Source organism: Camelus bactrianus, chromosome 25, assembly GCF_048773025.1.
Source record: "Camelus bactrianus isolate YW-2024 breed Bactrian camel chromosome 25, ASM4877302v1, whole genome shotgun sequence".
Lineage (NCBI taxonomy): Eukaryota > Metazoa > Chordata > Mammalia > Artiodactyla > Camelidae > Camelus > Camelus bactrianus.
This window is the reverse complement of record NC_133563.1, coordinates 38,016,808-38,040,112: the sequence shown is the minus strand read 5'-3', so window position 1 is coordinate 38,040,112 and position 23,305 is coordinate 38,016,808. Positions and strand designations below refer to the sequence as shown.

The window sequence follows — 23,305 nt, the reverse complement described above, 5'->3', positions numbered from 1 at the left end:
GTATATATTTGCCTATTTTAGACATTTCATGTAAGTGGAAGCTTACCATATTTGTCCTTTTGTGATTGGTTCATCTCACTTAGCGTAATGTTTTTGAGGGTCATCCACGCTGTAGCATGGGTCAGTACTACATTCTTTTCAAGGCTAAATCCTGTTCCATTGTACGGATATAGACTGTTTATCCACTCATCCTCATGGGCACTTGGGCTATTTCCACCTTTTGGCTATCGCGAATAACGCTTCATCCAAAACTGACGTACAAGTATGTTTGAGTCACTTTCTCACTTCTTCAGGAAATATGCCTGGAAGTGGAGTTGCTGGGTCAAACCGTAATTCTACTTTAAACTTCTGAGGAGCCACCAGACTGTTCCCCACAGCGGCCATACAATTTTACACCCCTCAGCAGTGTACAGGGGTTTACACACCTGTTTTTGTGCCTGTTTCCACGGATAAACCAAAACATCTCACGTTTTCAGAGGTTTAACAAGTCTCTGCAGGGCCTCCTCGGTCTGGGACGTCTCCTCTCCTGTCCTGGCCCGCGCAACTGCAACAGAGCCCCTGGGGCCCTCGTGCCACCAGGCCGCCCTCGCGGAGCCCCCAGAACTTAACACTACGCAGAAGGAACGGAGCTGCGGCGCCGGTGGAGTCTGGGGCTCGGTCCCCCGCCCAGTTCCGCAAGGAACGAGAGCCCGTGGCGGAAAGGCGAGCCCAGGTCTCCAGGGCGGGAACCACTAGACGCAACGTCCCCTCCGCAGGGGCGGAGATGCACCCTGCGGGCGCTCTGCAGTGATCATACCCCCGACCTTCGCTCTGCGCGTGCGTGGCCCCGCCTCCCCGGCCCTTGCCAGGGAGACGGCGCAACTTCCATCCCTCCCCCATCATCCCCTGCAGCCGGGCAGTCGCCCGGGCCTCGCCTCAGTGCGCAGTCTCGGCACCTCCCGCGCTCCGCCCCGCCCGCGGGGAAACGGTCGCTCGGCGATGACGTCGCGGGGGCCTGGCCGGGCGTCGCGGACTCCAGAGATGGAGGAAAAGGAGCAATTACGGCGGCAGATCCGCCTCCTGCAGGGTGGGTCGGGCCGGGCTCGGGTCGCACGTCCCCTTCTTTCCCTTCACCTCACAGCCGGCCCCCGTCCACCTCCCCGAGGGGTTTGCTCTCCACCTGCGGTCTCGGCGGCTAGGTCGGGTCGGGTAGGGAGATAAGGTGGGGTCCGGCTGGGGCTAGGAAACCCGGAGGGTCTTTCGGACCGGCCGGGGAGAGCCGTCGCTCGGTTTCGTCCCGCGGAAGGTACGGGCGTTTCCCACGCTGCGGCAGGTGGCCGCGGAGCGGTCGCTTAGTAACTGGCGGGAGGCGGTTCCCCGCCCCCCCCCCCCCCGCCCACCGGCGAGCAGGTCCTCTGCGCCCCTTTCGTGTCTCCCGGCGCCTGACCGTGGCGCGGAGGGCTGGTCCCTGGCGCTGCCGGGCATGGCGCACTCGGGGGCAGGCGTGTGTATTTCTTCCCTGGACACCCCGTTTTGACGCTCTTCTCTCCGTACAGCCACACTCTCCTTCATGTTCTGGGCCCAGATTCCCCAGGCGTCAGTTTCCAAACTTTGCAATTTTTTGACCCAAGTTGGCTTTCTATACTTAAAAAAAAAATCCACTTTTAGTTATTTCCACAAAGAGACTTAAGGACTTGGAAAGTGTGTATGGGGTGTCCAGGAGGGCTGAACCCGCCTTCCTTCCGCTTCCTGGATCTCCATCATACCTGCCCTAATGTGTCACCAGGTCTGGATATGGCTCTCTTTGGGCCTGGGGGCGGGACCTGTGGTTGGGGAATGTTATAACTTGGGGGTTGGCTACTAGTTTGTTGGCTGAGTTGTAACAGCTCCGATTGTTCCAGCCGAGGCCTGTGCCCCACCTGCACCAGGACAGCTGTCCAGGGGCTTCCTTGGAAAGGCCCCATGGTGGTCCACTGTGCTGGGGCTCCAGCTGGCCAGGCCTCTCCTCTCCTTAGGGGAGGGTGCTGTGACATTCTTGTCAAGTGGGGAGTGCCCAGAGGCATCAGTTATCTTACAGTCACCATTCTGTGTGTCAGGCAGGGAGGTCATTAAGGTGCAGTCCTGCCCCCTTTCTGTCCATGGGCAAGCCAGAGGGCCTCCATGACCGCCTGGACCCCTTCTTGTCAAGGCATTGCAGCATGGGGCCTTGCTTGTCTCTTCATATTGAGTGATATGTCCCCTCAGAGTGTTGTGGACCCAGTGTTGTATTCCCAGCAAATAGGAAATACTGTGCTGCAGATGTGCATTTTAAGGACAAGCAGGCAGAAATAGGACTGAAGTAGAACCGACAGGAAAAGCCTCATGGGAAAGATTGGCCGTGAGAGTTTGGGCTGAACTGTCAGTGGTTCTTAGGCCCTGGGGCTGCTCCTCCTGCACTGGAACCTGGCAGGGTCCAGTGGGGTCTGCAGGGTGTCTTGTCAGCGGATGCCCCTCCTGGGGATTCTTGCTGGTTTTACTCACTCTCTGGTTAACTAAGCCTGTATTCCTGTCTTCTCAGGTCTGATTGACGACTACAAAAACCTCCATGGCAGTGCCTCTGCCCCAGGCACCTCCACCGCTCCCCAGTGGCAGCCACCCACTTACAACAGCAGCAGGGCCTTTAGTGCCCGCTACCCTCGCCCGAACCAGAGGGGTTTCTCCCTGAACCATGGGCCTACGTGGCGCAAGAAATACTCCCTGGTGAATCGGCCCCTGGCATCCTCGGACCCACCTGGCGACTGTGCTGCACAGCCATCCCTTAGGGCTGGGGGCAGCCAGGGTTCCGAACCCCAGCAGTATGTCTTGGAGAGGCAGGTCCAGCTCAGTCCAGATCAGAACATGGTCATCAAGATAGAACCACCATCAGAGCCGGGTTCAGCCAGCGCTGCGGGGGTCTTGAGGGGCGTCGTGGATGGACATGAACACAGACCTCAGGGAGGTGAGGGTGAGCCCCCTGGTGGGCAGCGGCAGCTCTCTAGGCCAAGCAGAGCCAAAGGGAGCTGCAGTGCCGAGGACCCCCTTCTGGTATGCCAGAAGGAGCCTGGCAAGCCCCGGGTGGTGAAGTCTATGAGCAGTTTAAGCGACAGCCCCTCGGAGCCCCGGCGGACGGTCAGCGAGAGCGCGATTGCGGTCAAGGCCTGCTGCCTGCCCTCCAGCCTGCCCCAGCGGGGCTGCTTGGCCCTGGGCCGGAAGGTGGGCTCCCACTCTGTGGCCAGCTCTGTCACACAGCTCCTTGGGGATGGGAGAGCAAATGCTGGCTGCTCAGATCAGTCAACTGCCTCTGGCTTGGTGACAGGCCCAGCGAGACCAGCTACTGGACCCAGACAGACCCGGGAACCCTCGCTGCTCGTGTCCTGTCGAACCAACAAGTTCCGGAAAAACAACTACAAGTGGGTGGCTGCCTCGGCGAAGAGTCCCCGGGCCCCTCGGAGGGCCCTCAGTCCAAGACCAGCGGCAGAGAATGTGTGCCAGGCTCCCTTTGCCGCAGCAGAGCGGGTGGAGAAGCCGCAGCTCAGTGCCGACCTAGATGCCAAGCCCAGGAGGTCGGCTGTGTCCTCCATGCCTGGGGCAGCGCCCAGCAAGTACAAGTGGAAGGCCTCCAGCCCCTCGGCCTCCTCGTCGTCATCCTTCCATTGGCAGTCAGAGGCTGGCAGCAAGGACCATGCCTTCCAGCTCTCCCCAGTCCCGTCTAGGTCCCCGCCGGGGGACCGACTAGCAGTCGGACACAGCAGCTTGAAGCCTGTCTTCAGTGAGACCCCGCTCTCGGCATACAAAGTGAAGAGCCGCACCAAGATCATCAGGAGGCGGGGGGGTGCTGGGTATGTGTCCCTGCCACCACCCCTGGTCTTGTCTGAGCAGGCAGGGTGGGGAGCGTGCTGGCCAGGCAGGCTCCCTGCTTGATATGTAGAGCAGGTGGGAGCTGGGAGGGCCCACCTGCAGAGGTGAGGGGTAGGAAGGAAGCATCGCCCTTATGGGGCCCATGGTGTGGTGTTAACATATCTGGTAGGGACGAGGCCAGGGTTCCTGCTGTTCCTTACAGCTGAGTGAGGGGGGCTCAGCATGGCTAGGGGCTGCTTGCCTGGGGCCCCCAGCCAGGCGGGAACAGGTGGAGGTGGTGCCAGCAAGCCTACTATTTGTCCTGTTGGTGAGAGACTAGAGGCTGCCGGGCCGGCTTCCTTCCTGGGACCCTGGGGGCTGTGGACGGACTGCTTTGTGCTCGGGCCAGGAGCTCGGCAAACAGACCCGGCTGCAGTGCACCTGCAGGAGTCATCTTTCCTCTAGGGAGGAAGGCTGCCCCTTGGCAGCCAGGGGACAGGGTGAGTCATTGCCTCACTGAATGCCTGTCGCCTTTCCCACCCTCCGCACTCTCGGATCTTGAGGAGGCTGGAAGATGGAGTCACGGCCTGGTGCTCAGTCTGGGGTCAGGGACTCAATTGAGGTTGCTGCTAATGGCAGGGTCAGAGGGCCTGCCTGTGCCTTCAGACATGGTGACACTCGCCATCCTCCCAGCGAGTCCCACTCCAGGGTCCTTCCTGCTGTCTGGCCTTGATCTTGGGCCCTGCCTCCCAGACAGGTGCTGGCTTGGATTACTCGGGCTGTTTGCTTTTTCTGGCCAGTGGTCTGTTTCAGCGAGGGTGGAAGGGGAGCCATGAGAGGGAGCCCCTCCTCCAGAGAGGGCTGGGGCGGCTGGGGGCAGCTCCACCTCGGATGGTGCCTGCCTCCTTTGCTCCTCCTCCAGGTCTACTTGGGTTGGTGCTCATGTGGCTTGGGGAGGTGGAGGAGATGGCTGTGGACATGTCGAGTGGGGTCATGGGCTGCTGCCCTGTGCTCACTGGTGCTGAGGTGGGGTGGGAGGGAGCAGCTGTCCTACAGCTGCTGAGGCTGAGTGGGTGGGAAAGCCAAGTGGGCAGGGCTGGAACCTGGGGGCAGCAGGGGAATGGCGGGGTGGGAGGTGAGGGGCTTGGCTGCCTCTTGGGGCTGATTCTGTGGCTCTGGGACCTGGGTGGTTAAGGTTGGGTGTGGGGAGCCACCCGCTGGGGGAGCCTGCTGAGAGCTGCCTGCCCTGTGTTTCTGCAGCCTTTCTGGGGACAAGAAGAGCAGCCCCCCACCTGCTGCAGCGGCCAAGAGTCAGTTCAGCCTGCGGCGGAGGCAGGCCCTCCGGGGGAAGAGCAGCCCCATTCTGAAGAAGACACCCAACAAGGGCCTGATGCAGGTCACCAGGCACCGGCTGTGCGGCCTGCCTCCCAGCCGGACCCAGCTCCCCGCCGCCAAGGAAGGTACGACCACTGGGAGGAGGGGATCTGGGGAGTTGCCCGAGAGGGTCTGCGCTGGCCCTGCCCTCCTCTCGGAGTGCTCAGCCTGGGGGCAGTGGAGGGCAGGAAGGGCCGGGCTGGGCAGGGGTTGGGGTGGGGTGCTGTGCCCTGCACTCTGACTGGGGAAGATGCTCCAGGCAGGCTCCTGGAGGCCTTTTCAGCACATCCCTCCGTGTCCTGTCCCTGGGAAGTGGGTGAGACCTGGACGGGGAGGGGCGTGACTGGTGCCACCTGGGCTGCGGGTCAACCGTCCCCTCCCTGTTGGTTCCTGCCTCTTCCTGGGGAAGCCTGAGCTGGCCTGGGAGGGGTGGGCTTTGCCCTCTTTTTGAGTGGTTGGTGTCCAGGAGAGAGGTGGGGAGCATTGTGGGCATGGCACCCAACAAGGGTGGCTCCCCACCGTGAGGTGATGGCAGTGCCCTGAAGGAGAGCCAGGATTCCTGCAGGCACACCTGACCCTGGCGTGGCCCCTTTGAGCAGTGGGGGAATGAGTGGCCATGACTCCCAGGTGGCCACGTGTGGATCTCGAGGTGATCGGGGTTTGGGGCTGAGCAGGCTCTGAGAGCCCAGCTGAAGGCGCTGTCCTTGGCCCAGCCAGGAGGCTTTCAAGGCTTCTGGATGACCGGGTGCCTGGGCAGAGCTGAGCATCTATGCGGGGAGCCATGAGAGGGTGGTCCCAGGCAGAGGGCTGATCAGGGCACAGGGGAGACATGAGGAAGTGAGGCCAGAGGGCACCGGCTGCCACCTGCCCTCCTTTGGCCCGTGTGTCATGGCAGGTGTAGATTTCATCCCAGGTGACAGAGCACAGGGAGCCTGGCTGGCGGTCCCTGGTGGCCAGCAAGGTGCCTGGATCAGTGGTTGGGCCTTAGCTGCAGGACTGACTGGGAGTGAAGAGGTTGAAGGTGACCGACCTATAGCCAGGCTGCCTTGATTGAATGGATTGGATGGGTTGAGGAGGCCCCTTGCTTTGAGAGACTGGTGGCAGTGGCTGAGCCCCCAGGGAGGTTGGGGACAGGTGGAGGGTTCAGGTGGCCTCTTGAGGCATCTGGGAGAGAGGCCAGAAGATGGTGTCTATGGACATTGGGTCTCTGCGGGGACTCAGAGCCCCTGTTCAGATCCTCTCCATCACAATGTTGTCTCAGCCGCCAGAGGATGGATGTGCAGAGAAGCTGCAGATGGAGATCTGTCCCCACAGATGAGGTGCCACATGGGGCTGGCAGCGTGCAGGCAGTGGCGGTGCTCAGGGCCGGCTGTGGGAGGTGGAAGAGGCCATAGGCCTCTTCACATCCTGTCCGGGTGCTGGGGGTCCAGGAGGCCCGGGGCAGGGGGTTGGGGTCCCCTCCTGAACTCCTGTGGCTGGCATTCCAGCTGGTCAGTGAAAAACAGACATTTAGAGTGGCTGGCCGTGAGGAGGGTGTGTTGGGGTGAAGGGAGTGGGGGTAGCCAGGCAGGGCGCCTCGTGGAGGCGGTATTTCAGCAAGACGACCGGGGTGTGGTAAAAGGTGGCTCGTGGGAGGAGTATCCCAGTCAGGGCAGCGTGCTGGGGAGGCCCTAAGGCCCTGTCCCTCCTCCTCGGGCCCTTCCTGGCCCCAGTGCTCTCTGGGGGGCGGAGTTCCTCGAGTGCTGGTCGGCGTCTGCCAGGCATCAGGCCTCCATGCTGGGCCTGGAAGCATGTGTTTGCGGAGCACCTGCTGGTCAGGTGTTGAGTGTGGCAGGGTTGTAGCAGACAGGGCTGGGCCCTCTTTTCTCCCTTCCTGCCTCCCAGGGTGCTGTGTCCTGAGGCAGGGATGGGCACTGAGGGGTTTGTGGGGTGACCCAGGTAGGCACACCTTGACCTCTTGCCACGTGTGAGCTGCTCTCGCAGCTTAGCGGAGCTGGCCTCGACTGTGTCCCTCCTGGGCCTGTGCAGCTTCTGCCCCCACGGAGCCTGGTCTGGGGCTCGACAGCCTGAGACAGACTGTTGCCGTCCCGTGCGGCGGACGCCCCCAAGGAAGGAGCAGCATGGGGTAGAGGAGGTCGTTCTGTCTCACGGGCTGAGGGCTGGCTCGAGGAGCCCTCTCCAGATGGGGTGGGAGGCGGGTGACACCAGAAAGTCTCCAGGCAGAGCCAGACTTTCCCATGGGGCTGGAGGGTGGTCCTGATTGCGGTCCACAGTCACTGGGAGGCAGGGCAGAATCTTCCTCTGGTGCGACTGGGGGTAGGGGTGTGAGGGCTGCCTTGGGCACAGGAACATCCTGGCAGCAGCTTTGCTGCAGGAACTGCTGGCGGAGGGACCCCAGGGGAGCTGGAGAGCTGGGTGGGGGCCGTAGGGGCAGCGTCCTGGGCTTGTGGGCTGGGTGCATTCTAGGACAATCCCCCGGTTGCCAGGTGGATGGATAGAGGGCTGAGGGGCTGGCCGGGACCATACACTGGGCCTGTGGGTGTGCTGAGCAGGCCAGGTGGAGGAAGGGGGCACTTCCTCAGGCCCCGCTGGCTTGTGAACCGCCTGGTCCTTTTTCAGGCCTGGAGCAGAGTAGGGTGTAGGCTGGGGATGGTGGAGGCCGCCACTACTGACAGGGCAGGTGCGCTGCTCTGTGGGCACCGTGGGATGTGGGGTGTCGGGTAGGGGCTGCAGAGTCCACCGAGGGGGCTGACACAGTCCCTGCCTTCACATTTCTCTGCACTGGGAGGCAGATGAGTAAGCTCGTAGTTACAGTTCAACGTGATGGCCACGGATAACGACGCACAGAAGCCCTGCGGGGGAAAGGCTTGGAGAAAGCTTCCACCCACCCATTTATCCTCCCCTCACGCACCTTCCATCCTCCATCCATCCCCACCCTCCACCTGCCTGTTCTTAAGCCCACCCATCCGGCCTCCGTCCATCCCCTCCCCTCCCCCCACCTAGCCAAGGACAGTGTGTGGTGCACCTCTGTGTGCAGGCAGTGTGCTGGCTCCCGGGGCACCGTGGGCAGTGGACGCAAATGCAGGTGCTTTAAAAGGTGGGAAAGTCGCTTTCTGGAGGCAGAAGCGCTCTGAGGAAGAGGAAGCGGGTGGCAGTATCGTAGGGGTGCTGCTGGGAAGTGGTCAGCTCTAGCCAGGCAGTTGGGGGCTTCTCCGAGGAGGGACATCTTAACTGAGACCTGTGTGAGGAGAGGAGCGAGCAGGCACATCTGCGCAGGCAGGGGCATGGGTGGGCTGAGCACTGCCTTTTCCAGGGGCAGAGGGGTCCCGTGTGGCCGGCATCCCGGAGGGTGGGAGGGGCCAAGGCCAGAGGGCAGGTGGGACCAGAGGATGGGAAGGGTTATTCAGTGTTGTAGGTCTTGGGGTAAGGGAGTGAGGCCTTCCTGCCCTCCCTCAGTGGGCTCGAGCAGCTCTGTGTGCTTGTTGGTCTGTCTGTCCACATCGCCCAAGGTCGTGCTCTCCTGCCTCCTGGAAAGTGCAGACCCAAGCTAGGGCCTCCCTGGGAATGGGGGCAGGGAGCTTGGGTGGCCTCCTCACTGAGTTGCCTTGAGGCCTCTCATCCTGTTTCCTCACCCAAACTCTTAGTGCCAGGTGCCCCTCCTCTTTGAGCAAGGTCAGACTTGACCCCTGTGGGCTCCTGAACTTCTGGGGATGGAGATGAGAGGGACGGGTGGGGAGAGATGGGCTTCCCCCTTCAGCCCCGCTGTGCTTCTCAGTGGCCAGCAGAGGGCGCGCTTGCCCCTCTTATCCCTCATCCACCTTTTTCTGGTAATTGATTGCCTAATTTCCTCTTTATGTGAAAGAAAGCAGATATCAAGTAATTTGCAGCAATAACCTGCTAATGCTGGGCCAGTATCGAAACTCCCCTGTTCATTTCAAGTGGCAGATAAAACACTAATACATAATTATCCTTGCAAATTGGATTGTTTTAAATAACCAAAAGGCTACGGCCAGGGGAAGCGAGCCCATCTCCCTTGAGTTACCATTGCAGTGTAATTGCTGCGTTCAATCAATTTCCCTGGTGTTAGAAATTCCATCACAATCAACATTAAGCTTTATTCATTGTGATGGCTTAGAGCCGGGCCATTTCTCCTCTTTTTCTTAACTGGCAAAATTAATCAGGGAAAAGATTTTAAACATTTACCCGTGCAAAAGAGGTCAGCTCTGCCACTATATTGCTCAGCAGATAAGGGGGCTAATAAAAAGAAAATTGAATTACTAATGATCACCAGGAACAGAGTATATAAAACCTGGCAATCGCCGGTTCAGGAAAAGGGAGAATCAATTTTCTTGGGACCAGGTGCGCTCATTTTTTATTTTGGCGCATATTATCAGCAGTTTCATTTGAGAGCGCAGAAGCAGGAGGCAGCGGTCAGGGAACGGCGAGCCCGCAGGCACACAGTTTACTTGGCGCAACACACACTCGCTTTGCTTGAGCTCAAACCTGCGCGGCCGCTGGTGCCTTGGGGACTGAGCGCTGTGGAGGTTCCAGCCCGACTCCTCCTCTTGCTTTCCCTCCCCTGCCTCTACCCTCGCCTTCATTCTCTGGCCCAGCCCTCTGACCCTCCCGCCTAGTTCCCTGGGCCTAGAGTCAGGCTTCGGCTGAGGGGGGCAGGGCGGGTGTCCCTGGGGGGGGCCGCAGGGCCTCTCCCTCTGCCATCACAGGTCTTTCTGTCCTCCTTTTCATCCTAGGGTGGGTCTGTAGGCAGCTGGGGATGGAGAGGTGACACCTGAGAAGGGATGGGCAGGGGACCACTCCTTGGCTGGACTGGACCCCAGAGAAGGCAGCAAAGGAGAGAACCTTTCTCAGACCTCAGAAATGGTTTCCGGTTTGCCATCCACTGAATTGTGGAGTTGTCACAGTCTGCGCCAGCTCTCTCTCCAGGGCAGGACTGTGGCTTCAGGGCTGGCTCCGTGGCTCCTCTGCCCTGGCCATGCTGGGCCCAGCACCATGACTCAGGCTGCCCTGCCCTTGGGTGGCAGACCCGATGTGCGCCGCTGAGCTCGGCTCCCTGTGGGTGGAGAGGTTGTTGCCCGGTCCACACGACCCACAGGGCCCCAGGCTAGGAAACTTCATGGTGGCAACAGGTCACATGGCTCCTTCCAGCCACTTGTGAATGTTTGCTGGCCTGTGCCAAGGAAGAGCCACGGGGGGGGTGGGTGAGGGTGTTCTCACCTCTGGAAGTTGCTGGGATGGGAGGGTCCCCTTGCCTCGTCTGCCCAGGGCAGTGAGCGTGAGGCAGTAGCCCCCCCACCTCTCCCTCCTCTGCCTGTCTAGAGCCCCAGACCTCGCAGACAGGCTGCCAGCATGGAGGGCGGCCCGGGGCTTTGTGGGCAGGGCTGGGGCTGACCAGAAGGGCTGGGCTCTCAGGTGCTCAGGGGCAGATCTGAGGGCTTTCTCCTGAGCTGGGCCTCATACGGCTGCCTGCCCCTGTCTGAGAGCTTGCCAGGCTTGGGGCCACGCCAGCCACACCATCCGGAGGAACTGCTGTCACCTGTTTATGGATGCACAGTGGGGCGTTCACTCGCCGTTGGTCACTAGCAGGAAAGGCAGGTGTGACTTGGGCCCTTGTCTGGGCCTTACCCAGTCTTCACTGTGTAGCCCCCAGTCTCTGACACCTGGCCGTGGTGGCCAGTGAGGAGATCCTCTGGCTGGGGTCACCCGGTGCTGGGGCCATCCCAGCCTGAGTGCGAGTGTCTGTCCCCAGTACCCAGGCTCCTCACCAAGCCCCCTGGGGGGCTGTCATCCCCTCCCTCAGCCCCAGAGCAGGGACCTGTAGGGTTTGGGGATTCCTCAGGCACACAGTGCTCACTGGGGTGTGGGTCCCTGGGTGGCCCATTTGTGGGCTGACTGTAAGGGGACATCCTGGGCTGCCTCCCCCCACTGCTCGGTCATTTGGGCTTGAAGGGCCCCCCTTGGGGTGGTCACCATGTCCCTGGGGCGCCCTCCTGCTCCTGTGGAGTCAGAGCAGGCCCTCAGCTGCCTGGGCCCTGAAGCCTGTCAGTCATGCTTAGTCTGTCAGGGGCACTGGTGGGGCGGCCCTTGAGCAGGCGCCTGCTTGAGGAGTCGGGAACGCACCTCCAGGGTGGTGCGGTGCCTGGGCCCAGCTCTGCTACAGCAACCTCTCGGGAGCCACGGGAGACTGCAGAGCCGTCCTCACGTCCCCTCCTCTGGAGTCCTGCAGCCCCGCCCCCCTCCCACAGGCCCCGCCTCTCCTCTGACCCGGGGAACCAGTGGGCAGGGGCCCGCAGTCACACTGCAGCCCAGAACCCACTGCATGGTGCTGGGTGGCCTCAGGCCTGCGGGAAGATCAGGCAGGGGTCAGAGGGAGCAGAGCAAAGACTTGCCCTGGACCTCCATACTCATCACTAGGCCCACTGAGGCATTTTGGGTTGGTCAGGAGTCGGGACCCTGAAGAGAGCGGGTGGGAGGAAGGAGGCAGGCTTCCTGTGGTAGGGAAGGGAGGACGCAAGACCAGGGCTGAGTGGCTCCGTGGTGTCCCCACCCTGCCCAGTGCTCCAGTCTGGGGCTCCCGAAGTGCTGGGGGCCCTGCTCTGAGCCTCCAGGCTGGTGCTGGCATTGCCGTGTTCTGTTTCCACGTCTGGGTGGGGGTCAAGGGTCACCTCCTGGGCATGGCTATGTGGGTTGAGGGGGTGGGCAGGCAGGCGCTTAGGGTGGGCTTACCGGGTGCTAGCCTGGGTGGCGCCTCTTGTCCCCGCTGCTCTTCTCGCTGCTGGAGTTTCCCACCGTGGCATGCTGGCTGGATGCGGTGAAGGACGTGAGAGCGGTTCAGTCTGGACCCGTGCTTCCTAAGGGGAAATAGAAAGGCTGCCGTCGGCCCTATGAGAGGCAGCCGCAGCTGGCTCGAGCCTGGCATGGATTATTTGGCGTGTCAGAGGCATCCAGTTTTACGTCTGTCGTGGCCTTGCCAATTAATTATTCCACAAGGGCGGCGTGGGAGTGCGTGTGCCCGTCAGGCACAGCTGGCTCAGAGCCTCGGGTTGGGGAGGGGGGCTACTGCGTCCTTCCCCGGCCTACCCGCCGACTCCTGGCCTGGAAGGAGAGGTGACGTTCTCACGGTGTGGAGCACCCTTTTCGCAGGCCTGGATCCCTAGGTTGGGGGCACCTTGGGCTGGTCTGAGTGGCATGAAGGAGTGGAGCATCTGACCTGCAGCCTCTCCAGCCCCGGGGGCTGTTTTGAGACCCCAGCCCCTTTGGCCTCACCAGTCTGGCTGTGAGGCAGGACTTCGTGCGCTGCATCCCCACCGCCTCCTGTCATCTCTGTCCTCCTGGTCTCTGTTGTGCCCTGCGTTGTTGCAGAGGAGGTGCCCGGTGAGCTCTGATCCATGCCTGATCCTGGGGAAGGAGGGGAAGGACACAACTTAAATTTGTTCCGGGCTCTGAGCTTGAGGTGACTGCTTCCTGTAGGTGGTAAGTGAGGCTGGGGAGGCTCGGGCCTCCCCCACTGTGGGCAGCGGTCTGCACCTGGCTGTGGGCCTGTGCACCCTTGTGTGGCCTTCAGAGCCACATCTCCGGGGGTGTCCACCCACTAGGCTGTGTGCAGATGCTGGGCATCACCTCTGAAGTGGGGAAGGGGTGGGAGGGAGCCTGGCGTTCCCAGGCAGGGATGGCTGGCGCAGGGGCTGCTGTGACCAAGGACATCCAGATGGTTGAGGAGGCGGGCCCGGGAAGGGGCGCGGAGGCCAGCACTGCCCGTCCAGGAGTCTGCCCCGTCCCTCAGTGAGAATCTGGTGCAGACTGATGGCCAGGCTGGCTGCTGTGTCTGTGTCCTGAGTGACAGAACCCCAGCCGGTTGTCCAGGAGCTAAGCGGGCCGGGCACGGAGACCCGGTGCCAGCTGCAGGGAGGTGCCCAGCTGGTAGGCAGCCTTGAACTGTGCTGAGTGACTGTGGCCTCAGCAGGGTGTTGGCCTCTCAGCCTCCCTTTCCTCCTCTTCAGGACAGGCTGATGACAGCCCTCTGCCCTGACTTTGAAACACCCTGGGAACATGCCCCAGCCAGGGCAGCCAGGCCATCACTCAGGGACATGAGTCCTGGGGATGGCGCTGGGAGCTGCCTGGGAGGCAGGACCTGTGTCGGCCTGACCACCCTGGGTGGATCTCCTTCCCGCTGGGACAGCTGGGCAGAGAAGGAAGACCAGGCAGGCCATGGCAGGGGTGTCCCCAGGGTGGACCTTCTGGTCCAGGCCTCTGGGGAGGAGCAGTAGCTAAGATGGGAGAGGAGGGCCGTCCTGTGGCCTGTCCCCTCCTGTCGGCTCTGCCACCCGAGGGTCCTTTCAGGGACTGCTCTGAGGCTGCATCTTTGGTGCCCGGCCCTGTGGGAGGAGCAGGTGAGACACCGTCACTCCCCAGGGACTGTCACGGGGACCCCTGTCCCTGCTCACCTCAGCCTGGGCCTGTGCCAGAGCCAGCAAGGATGCAATGGACCCTCCCTCCAAGACCAAGAGCCAGTGGTTTGGGCCAGAGTGGCTCTCCTTTGTTCCTCTGTTTGCGTGGAGCCTGGGGCCCCGAGGTGGGCAGCAGGCCTTGGGCCCAGAGGTGGCATCTCCAAAAGGAACTACAGAATCATGTTTCCCCAGGGAGCTCTGTTTAGACCAGCTCTCCCTACTCCCTGCAATTTAAAGGAAGAAAGTGCCAGGTGTGGTGGGGGTCTGTCGTCTGCATCTGGCTCAGGCTGCTGCCCGCACACGGTTGTCCACTCGGCTTGTGAGGGCAGGGCAGCAGGTGGAGGCATTACAGGGCCACATTGCCTTCCTGCTGCCCTGGACACGGGGCTGGCTGGTGTGTGCACGCTCGAGTCTGGGTCCTGAGTCAGTGCCCCAAAGGGTGACGAGGGGCACAGGCAGCCTGGGAGCGGAGGCCGGGGCGGGGGCTGCTCTTCAGGGTCAGAGCTACCTGTGCGGGCCAGTGGGCCTGAGATCAGACCGAGCACACAGGACCAGGTGGCTGGACCGTTGGCCTTCAGGCTTTCCTATTTTTTAAAACATGCAGGTAAAAGGTTATAAATTCCTACCTGAACATAGCTTTAGCTGTCTTCTGCAAGTTAATTGTTTATGTTTTTCTCCGAAGTTTTTCTAATTTTCATTTCAAGTTTTTCTTTGATCGAGGGTTATTCAGAAAGGGGTGCTTCATTTCCAATGCCCTGGGGATTGCATGCCATCTGTGTGATTTCAGTCCTTTGAAGTCTGCCCAGACTTGTTTTAAGGCCCAGCTTAGGGTCAGTTTCGGTAAAGCTCTCATGTCCACTTGGAAAGAATGATGCTGGTTGGTGAGTGTGGGGCTCTGTGAGGAAAATGGTATTAATTGTGTTGTTGACACCTTCTGTATGTGCACTGATTTGATGGGCCGGGAGGGAGTCTGTTTTCCCCACAGTCACGGGGAGGCAGTGCAGAATCTTCCTCTGTGCCAGTGAATGTGTTCATTTCTCCAGTTGTCGCTCTTGCATTAAATATTTTGAGGTCGCTTAACTGAGTGCAAACCGTTTAGAGTTGTTATATCTCTCTGGTGGATTGAATCTTTTACTGTTATGAAATGTCCTTTTTTATCTCCAGTAACACTTCTTGCCTTGAAGTCCTCTTTCTCTGACACGAGTACAGCTACACTGGGAGTGTTGCAGAATGTGCGTGTGCACATGTGCGCTCACACGCCATGCAAATGTTACGTGGCGCCTGGGAACGCGTGTACTGTCGGCCTTCCTGTAGTACAGCTGTGGTTTTTGGGGATTTTTTTTTGTATCCAGCAAGTAGTTGGTTCTTAAGTACAGTTTGAGATTGTCTTTCTTTCGTTTTTTTTTTTTTAATAAGCAAAGGATTTTATTAGTAAAGCAAAAGTCAGTACACCTTGAGAATTGAAGGTGGTTCAACCCCAGAGTTAAAAGTGGCGTGCGGTCGTCTGTCTAAGAGATTTTGCCTATTCACATGTGGTGCAGTTATTGATGTACTTGGGTTTAAATATGCATACTGCTGTGTGCTTTCTCTTTGTTCCACCCGTTCCGCTTTTTTCTCTTCTTTTTTTTGTTTTTCTTGTTTTGGGTGTATTTTTATTCTATTTTCTCAGTTAGCTTATAATGCATTTTTTTATTCCTCTCCTCAGTGGTCTCCACAGAGGTGGTAGTGTGCATCCTCGACTCACTGTTTCTGGACTTAGTAATGATCGTCTGACCCTCCGCTGACAGTGGGAGGAGCTCGGAGTCCCCAGGCCCCACTCTCCTCTCTTCCCTCGACACGAGCACGGGAACTGTTGTGGTGTTAACTCTCCGTGTGTCCTAGACCTTGCAAGCACTGTGTGCAGTGGACTCACCCATGTGTTTACTGCACCACCCCTCTCCGTCCCTTCCTCTCCTGCATTTGGGAACATTTCTTCATGTTTCCTTTGTGTCACAGGGGTGCTGGGGACCATTGCTTTCCATAGATGTTTCCCTGAGACGTCTCTGTTGTCGCTCTCTGGAGAGTGTTTTAGTTGGGAACCGCTGGGGAGAGACTGTCCCGTGGCAGCCAGTAACTGGGCCCCCCCCTTCCCGCCCCCGTCTGCGGTGGGGCTTTGTCTGTCCCTGGTTTTCAGCAGTTGTGCTCTGGGCGCTTCCTGCAGGCTTTACTTACCCTGCCTGCAGTTTGCCATACTCTATGAATTTGTGGCTTATCAGTTTTCATCAAATTTGGAAAATTCTCAGCCATTCTGTCTTCAAGCATGGCCTCTGCTCCATCCCCACCTCTCCTCCTGCGATCTCTGCTGCGTCTGCACCGAACCTTTTCACCGTATCTTACATGTTTTCTGTGCTCTTTCCTGTGTCTTCTGTGACTTTTCTCTCCAGGCTTAAATCTGGACAGTTTCTTCCTACCTGTTCTCAAGATTACTTACTGTCTGTTCAGCTTTGTATAATCTGTTGTTAAATCCATCCATTGAGGTCTTAGTTTTAGTTATTTTAAGTTCTGAGATTTTCATTATTTGTCCTTTAAAATGGTTACTGGGTCTCTGCCGATATCTGCAGTCTTGTCTTTGAGTTCTTGAACGCATAATCATTTTTGAAGTCCCTGTCTGACCGCTCAGTTATCTGGGTCACTGTTCATCCCATTGCCTGGTTTTTCCCTTCTTAGTTTTGGGTTAAGTGTGATTTGCTTGTGTGTCTGGTTATTTTGTATCGTGTGGCAGAAGTTGTGTATGGAATTCGGGAGATAACTTGTGGCTGGATGATGTCACCTTCCCCCAGACAGGGTACGCAGTCCCTGGGGAGACAGACCTGCAGAGTCAGGGCAGTGTAGGGAGTGAGAAGGCCCAGGCAGGTCCCTGGGGGCTGTGTCTTGCCCAGGGAGGGGCTCTGCCGGGGTGGTTCTAGGTGGGCTGACGGAACACCAGGAGGGCTGCTGACCCTGGCTGTCCTTTGACAGCGTTGCCCAAGATGCTCCCTAGGCCAGCAGAGCAGGTCTGTGCGGGAGGGTGATTGAGGGGCAGTGGGAGCCCCCTCCACCCAGCCCTGCATAGAGGCCCACTTCCCCCCCCCCCGCCCCCTGTGTGATTGGTTGGGAAGGAAGGGTGGCTCCTTGCGATCCCCAGTGACCTGTGCATTGGGGAAAGGAGGGGCTCACTGACCCATGGCCTCTGAGAGGTCTCTGGGTATAATGTCAACAGGACAGCCTGTGGGCCTGTGGATGGTGGCCTTGTTCCTGCAGGCTTCTCCCTGCCCCTGCTCCAGGCCTGGAGAGGACTCTGGCAGCCATGCTGCATCAGGATGCCGAGCCTGGGGGATGGCCTTGGTGGTGGAGGCCAGGTGGGGCCCAGGGTGCACCCTGCCTGGGGCGGAGTTGCTAAGTGGAGGTGAGGGACAGCTGAGGTGGCAGTGTTTGTGCTGGCAGGGCCCTTGGGGGCCCCAGGGAGAGCCTCGGACTTTCACGTTGGCCGTAGGCAGTGGGCCTGGTGCACGGGGTGCTGAGGGAGCGGCAAAGTGTCTCTGGTTTAGCGCGGACCTCGTGTGGGGCTGACTGCCTCAGGGCATGCTCCTCTTGGCCCTTGAGGGCAGGACCACCTTGGCAGGGGGAGCTCTGCTGGTTTGTGTGGGCTGTTGATCCTGGCACTGGGCAAAGAGCAGGACCTGGTGACACCAGCCCCCAGCTCTGTGCACATGAGGTCCCCTGTCCCCTTGTGGGGTGACAGGAAGTGTCATGGGCTCCGGGACACGAAGACAGGAAGGGCTTGCTGCCCTAGAGCCAGCCGGCAGGTGGGCAGTGGGCAATGGTGCACTTGCTTGGAGCCTCCAGTGCTGTGTCCCCTTGGTTGCCCCCCCCCATCCCATGTCTTCATGAGAGCGTGTTGGCCCGGATGGAGCCCACTCAAGACAGGCACCGAGGATGGGCCTCCCCTGGGGTCTGAGCTGAGACCATCTGCTTCCCATCCTGCTGGGGCCCCCGCTGATTGCTCTGCCGATGGAGGGACACTAGAGCTTTGGGCTCAGCTGTCCCGGAAAGGGTGGGCCACGTGGCCTTCTGCAGAAGGATTGCACCCCTTCAGCTGTTGGAGCATCTGGGCAGATCCTGTGACCCTGGAAAGGCTCAGGTGTCTGTGGGGCCTTCCTGCCTTCTTGTTTCCTCTTATGTGCCTGGAAAGTGGCTCTTCTTCCCCTGAGACTGAGCCTTCTCCAGGCAGATACCAGGCTGGGCTGGCATCCCCGCCCAGCCCCCGCCCATGGGTTTGGGGCTAGTGTTCTCTCCAGGCCGGGCACAGGCTGCTGACTGCCTATGCCTGGTGGCCTGTCCCCACCTGCTACAGCTGTGCTGGGGGAGCAGACTTGGGCCTGCTTCATGTTGGCCACCTGCTCTGGGGCCTGTTCTGGTCTGCACTGAGGGAGCTGGGATGCTTTGGGGTGTCTGCAGGGGCCTTGTCCCTGGCACACTCACTCCCTCCCATCTTGTCAGTTTTGGGTGTGGTGGCCACCTAAAGGATGTGCTGCCCCTCTCCCTCTCCTGCCCGTCTGGATGGGGAGCCTCCTGACAGCCTTGGGGCTGCCTAGTGCCCTCTGTGCGGCAGCCTGGAATGGCCGGCCCTGTCCCCCGGCTGGCTGTGCCCGGGAGGGAGAGCCGCACATCCAGGCAGGTCTAGGGGCACCCTCTGGGCTGGGCCCCGTCCCGGTCCCATCCCCCAGCACGTGCCAGCTCCTTTGTTGTCATTCCGCGGGGCCTGCGCTTTCTAAATTAATTCTGGAGCCATTGTGTTTCCTTCTCATGGCGTGTTTCAAGCTACGCACCCTGCGTAGCTTCTGGCAGCTTTTCTCCTAATTGCCCTTTCCGCATCAGCGGCCTAGCGATTAAGTGGTGGGTGTGCGCAGCTCTGGCTCTGGGTCCGCGGTGGAGGCGGCAGTCTGCGGAGAACACACAGCGGTGCGGGCTGTGACAGTGGCCACTGTCCTGAGCCTAGCGTGTGGAGGTGGCTTTGGGACGGGCACAGGCACAGTGGCTGGCAGCACATGGCCCCCTGAGCAAGCAGGTGGTCCCCAGGACGCAGCAGGTCATCCTGTAGAGCAGCATGTGTCTGCAGCTGCGGGAGTCCCTGCGGGGCATGAACTACCTTCTGGACGGGCGCTGGGAGAGGCGTGAGGCGCCTCGGAGAGTGAGAGGTGGCTTGCTTCCGGGGTGCCTCCAGATCGGCTTGCTCCCTACTCCGTGCACCGGGGCGCAGTAGGGCAGCTGCCTGGCCCCGGATCGCCGTGGGCTGGGGAGGCATGCGGGGTGGGCAGCAGGGTGCGCTGATGGCTCTGCCTGCCAGAGCGCTGGGCCCAGCAGGCAGATGTGGGAGATCCTGGGGTGACCGTGTGCACCTGAATTCTGTTCTCCCAACCAGCCATGCCCCAGGTGCCTCCTGCAGTGCCTGCCCTGCCCAGCCCTGGGGAGCAGAGGCCTGGTCCAGGGTCGCCTCTGAGCAGGGTGTACAGCCAGCGGGAGGACATACTTCTCCCCCGCCAGGCCCGCACCCTGTAGCACCTAGACTTGCAGGACTGTGGTCCGTTCTTGTGTGCCTTCTGCCTGCACCTCTGTGGCCCTGGTACCCCAGGAGACAGGCAAGTACAGTGGGCGCGAGGGCTGGGCTGGGCCAGGTGGCTGCAGAAGTCAGAGGGCAGCACGAGCTGGAGGAGGTGGGCCCTTGTCTGTAGGAGGAGCCCTCTCTCCCACTAGCAGGTGGGCTGCATTGAGCCCCTTTCTCGGGGTCCCCAGGACAGCCGCTGGTCCTCGCCATGTGGCCCCAGGAGGGCCTCTTTGCTGGCTCTGTGCTTGGGATGGGTCACTGAGGCTGACACTGCTGCTGGCTCTGTGGCTGTGTCCTGTGCCAGGGCTGGAGGACACGGAGGAGAGGGGACAGGCCCATCCTTGAATGTGATGGTGCCCATGCAGCTCTAGGCAAGGCCTGTGGTGCCCCAGCTCCTCCCTGTAGTCGCCCCTGAGCTGAGGGTGGGGGAGGCCCTCGCTCCCTCCCTGGCTGGCCAGTCTGTGCTGCCCCCTCGCTGCCTCCGCTCTGCTGGGCAGTTGTCAGGTACACTTGAAGCTGTAATGTGACCTGGGACGTTCCCTGAAACGTGGCCCTCGCGCTGCCCTCCTGCTGCCTTGGCGGGACTGTCTGTCCAAGCGGGCTCCAGGGTGAGTGAGGCTGGGGCACGCCCAGCACCAGGGGCCCCCCCACGGCTGCTCGCTGCCCCTGTGCTGCAGCCCTACCCGCTCCCAGCCACCAGAAAGGCCAGAGGAGCCCCAGAGAGGAGCTGGTGAGTGGCCGGGAGAGACTGGTGGTTTTCCGTTCGTGGCCGCTGCCTTTTATAGAGGGGTTATTCCCAGGCTCTCTTGAAAGCGTCCACCTCTGGCCTGACTCCGAGAAAGCAGTGCAGGTGTCCCGAGGGAGGCCAGGTGTGGTGAGCAGGACGCACTGCCCTCGCGGGGACTGCCAGCTTTGGGCCACATAGTGAAGCTGGGACCGTAGGCCGTGGGGCAGCCACCCAGCCCCTGTGGAAGCTGGCCAGACTCCGCCCCTGTGAAGTGGGGCGGGAGGGAGCTATGGTTCCTAGGGCCCCTGTGGGCTGGACTGCCCACCCTGGGGTGGGGGGGCTGCTGTGTCTGTTGGGAAAGTCTCCCCTCTGTGTGCTCCCGCCCTGGGGGAGAGGGTGGGGGTTCTTGGGGGTCAGCAGGGTGGAGGCAGGCTCACCAGTGCCTGTCCTGTGGCACCAGTTAGCATCACTGTCAGCTCCCATTGAGGGGGCTCTGCCCAACGCCCTTTAGTAGCAGTGGTCGTCAGGCCTGTGTCCAGGGACCTTTTCTGTCTCTCATAGCTTGGAACATGGGGTGTCTGACCATCTGGGACTGGTGGGCTCTTTCCAGCACTTTCCCACCCACCCAAAGCCCCTAGAAGGAGCTGCCAAGGTGGGTCGAGTGGGCCTTCACTTCACAGACTAGGTTTTGTCCCCTCCCTGCACTGGTGTGGCTCGCATGGGGGCCCTGGCACTGCCGGGGGAGCATAGCTGTGGCCCCTCGTCTCTCCCTGTTGGACTTGGGAGCCCTCGTTTCTCCCCAGGGCCCTGGCTTCTGGAGTTTCAGCCTGGTCGGGGGTGAATACCCCTTCCAGGCCACCTCCTCTGCCCTCCTGGCGTGTCTGGGCCAGACCCCCGAATGAAGGGGCATAGTGATGACGGAGGGCCGCCGTCCCATGAGGGCAGAGACCACACAGCAGCAGACCCAGCGCGGGGCTGGGTGTTGGCTGGCACCTGATCCCCCCAGGCAGAGGCCTCCAGCCACTGCACCCTGGCACGTCAGCCCCAGCCGCAGTGTAGGTATGGAGACCTTGCGTGAGGTCTTGGCCTGCCTCTCCTGCTGGGCCAGCTTCACTTCCTGTCCCCTGGCAGGTGGGGGCTGGGCTGAGCATGCACCTGCAGAGGGGCACTGTGGCTGGCTCCACGTTTACCTGGACGGGGGTCCCGGCAGGCAACGCCCACCTCTGTGCTTGGTCCCACTTGGACCACAGAGAGTTCAGGGCCCCCGTGGGCAGGCAGCACTGAGGCTGAGCCCCTGGGAACCCGGCAGGGAATGGGATCATCTCGAGATGAGCTGAGGTGCTTCCTGTGGTGCTGCCCCTGAGAGCCCCGGAACCCTGGGTGGGAAGGCCCTGCCCAGCCCAGGTGCTGGTGAGGACCCTGTCAGCCTTCTGAGCCGATAGAGCAGGTGCTGCCGCTGCCTCTTCTTGTGTGCCGCGAGGGACCCACCCTTCCCAGGAGGAGCGGAGGGGGCTCGCCTGACCTGAGCAGGGGTGGGGGTCTTGCTGTGCTCCCTGCCGCTTCCCCAGCACACAGTGGGCTCACTGAATGTCTGTTGAACGACTGAGCGAACTCTGTGCAAGGGGCATACGGGTGTGGGTGCCGCTCAGGCGTCCTTTCCTCAGCCCACTGGCCTCCGGGGTGGCTTTTGTTGAGCATGGAGGTCCACTCCCTCTCTGGCCTCTCCCGTGGTTTGTAGTCACTTTTAAACACTGCATTTTCACTGTTCTCTTTCTAAGCTTTCTCATGTCCGTGTTCACTTGACCTTGTGTGAGTGATAAGTAGACCTCAGACTGCAATAGCAGAAGAGGCAGTGAGACAGCAGGCCTGGCTTGGTGTCGGGCTGCAGATGACTGATAGTCCAGCACCGCGAGCTGCCGGCGAGGGTCCAGCAAGGGCCGGGAGTCCCGATCAGAGGGCCGTGTGAGGACAGGAGTGGCCAGTCAGCTGCCGAAGAACTAAGGGGCCCCAAGGGTCACTGAGGTCAGGGCTGGGCTCCAAGAATAGGAAGGCCCAGTCCTGCCCCATGACCCAGGGCCGAGGGGAGGAGGGGACCAGGGTTAGCCCCCCAGCTGTAAGCCCTCCATTTCTGGGAGGCTGGGTCCGAGCCTTGGGACCTGCCACTTGGCAGCATCCTGTCTCTAACAGGCACCGGCCCTACCCCGCACACATGTGTGCATCCCTTCACCTGCTGGGTCCCGGGGTGCGCGCATCAGTACATCCGTGGACACCTCGCGTGCTGTCCTGGACACAGGCACCCCTTGTACCTGCTGGAGTCCTAGCTCCTTGCGGGTTGGGTGCCGACAGGGCATGGCCCAGGCCGGCAGAGGATACCTGGTTTGCTGGGGGAGGGGTGAGCACCAGCTTTGCCCTGGACAAGCCTGTGTCAGGAGGACATTGCTCATCAGCATGTACTGGGCCTGGTCCTGTCTCTGGGGTGTCCTGAGAGGGCGAGCTGTCTGCCTGTGCTGTCTTCCCTGCCTTCACTTGGGAGTGCGTGGCTGGGGGTGTGGCTGCCTCTTACACGTGTGGGCTCTGCTCAGCCTGTTTGCCCCCTACCGGGATCCCCCTCACTGCACATGTGCTAGCCCGTTGGCCTTCTGGGGTGCGCCTTCCAACCACCGAGGTGCGCTGGGGCTCCCTGGCCCAGGGCCTGCGGGTGGGGCTGGGAGGTGTGCACTTTCCCCTCTTCCATTCTTTAGAGCGATGGGTGAAAGGGGAGGGAAGGCCCACCCCTCATAACGTACAGCGCCTGTCAGGGAGCAGACTACTCCCGTTTCGTGCAGACGGGTCAGCGTCGGCGTGCGATCGATGGCTCGCACGCAGTAATTACAGGAACTAGCGGCTTGTGTTGCTTGAGTGAGTTTGAGGAGAGTAGGGTCTCAATCTTTCCTCTAATAGGGCCTGACAGCCCTGGCGCCGCGTGCGTCTTGGGCTGACAGTGTTGTCATCAAACACCAGGTAGTGTGAGACAACAGAGAACACGGCCAGGGGGACAGGCAGCTGACAGCAACTGTTTGTCATCACCCAGCTGCCCACGCTCTTCTTGTGGCAGTACCGACAGCGGCTTGGTGACGTATGGCCCTGTTGGGCTGCCACAGGCTGCCACGGTGACTGGGTGGTCAGTAAATGTTTGTCAGAGGCTGGTCCCCGGGTCCAGATGACAGTGCTACTGGAAGCCCCCACCGGTGCCCGTCCTGTCTTCCTGTTGTGGGCGTGAGGCCCTGGGCCAGGCAGACCACT

At 60.8% G+C, this 23,305-nt stretch overlaps 1 protein-coding gene across 2 annotated transcripts in view; it reads left to right on the top strand.

Moving 5' to 3' along the window:
- The first annotated feature begins 910 nt into the window (after window positions 1–910).
- ZC3H3 (zinc finger CCCH-type containing 3) overlaps window positions 911–23,305 on the top strand; it is an 83,212-nt gene continuing 60,817 nt past the window's right edge. For both annotated transcript variants that reach the window (XM_074352747.1, XM_074352746.1), the window contains exons 1-3: window positions 911–1,066; window positions 2,537–3,836; window positions 5,095–5,294. In XM_074352747.1, coding sequence (XP_074208848.1) covers window positions 979–1,066; window positions 2,537–3,836; window positions 5,095–5,294 — 1,588 coding nt within the window. In that variant the 5' untranslated portion in view covers window positions 911–978. The remainder of the gene's footprint in view (window positions 1,067–2,536; window positions 3,837–5,094; window positions 5,295–23,305) is intronic.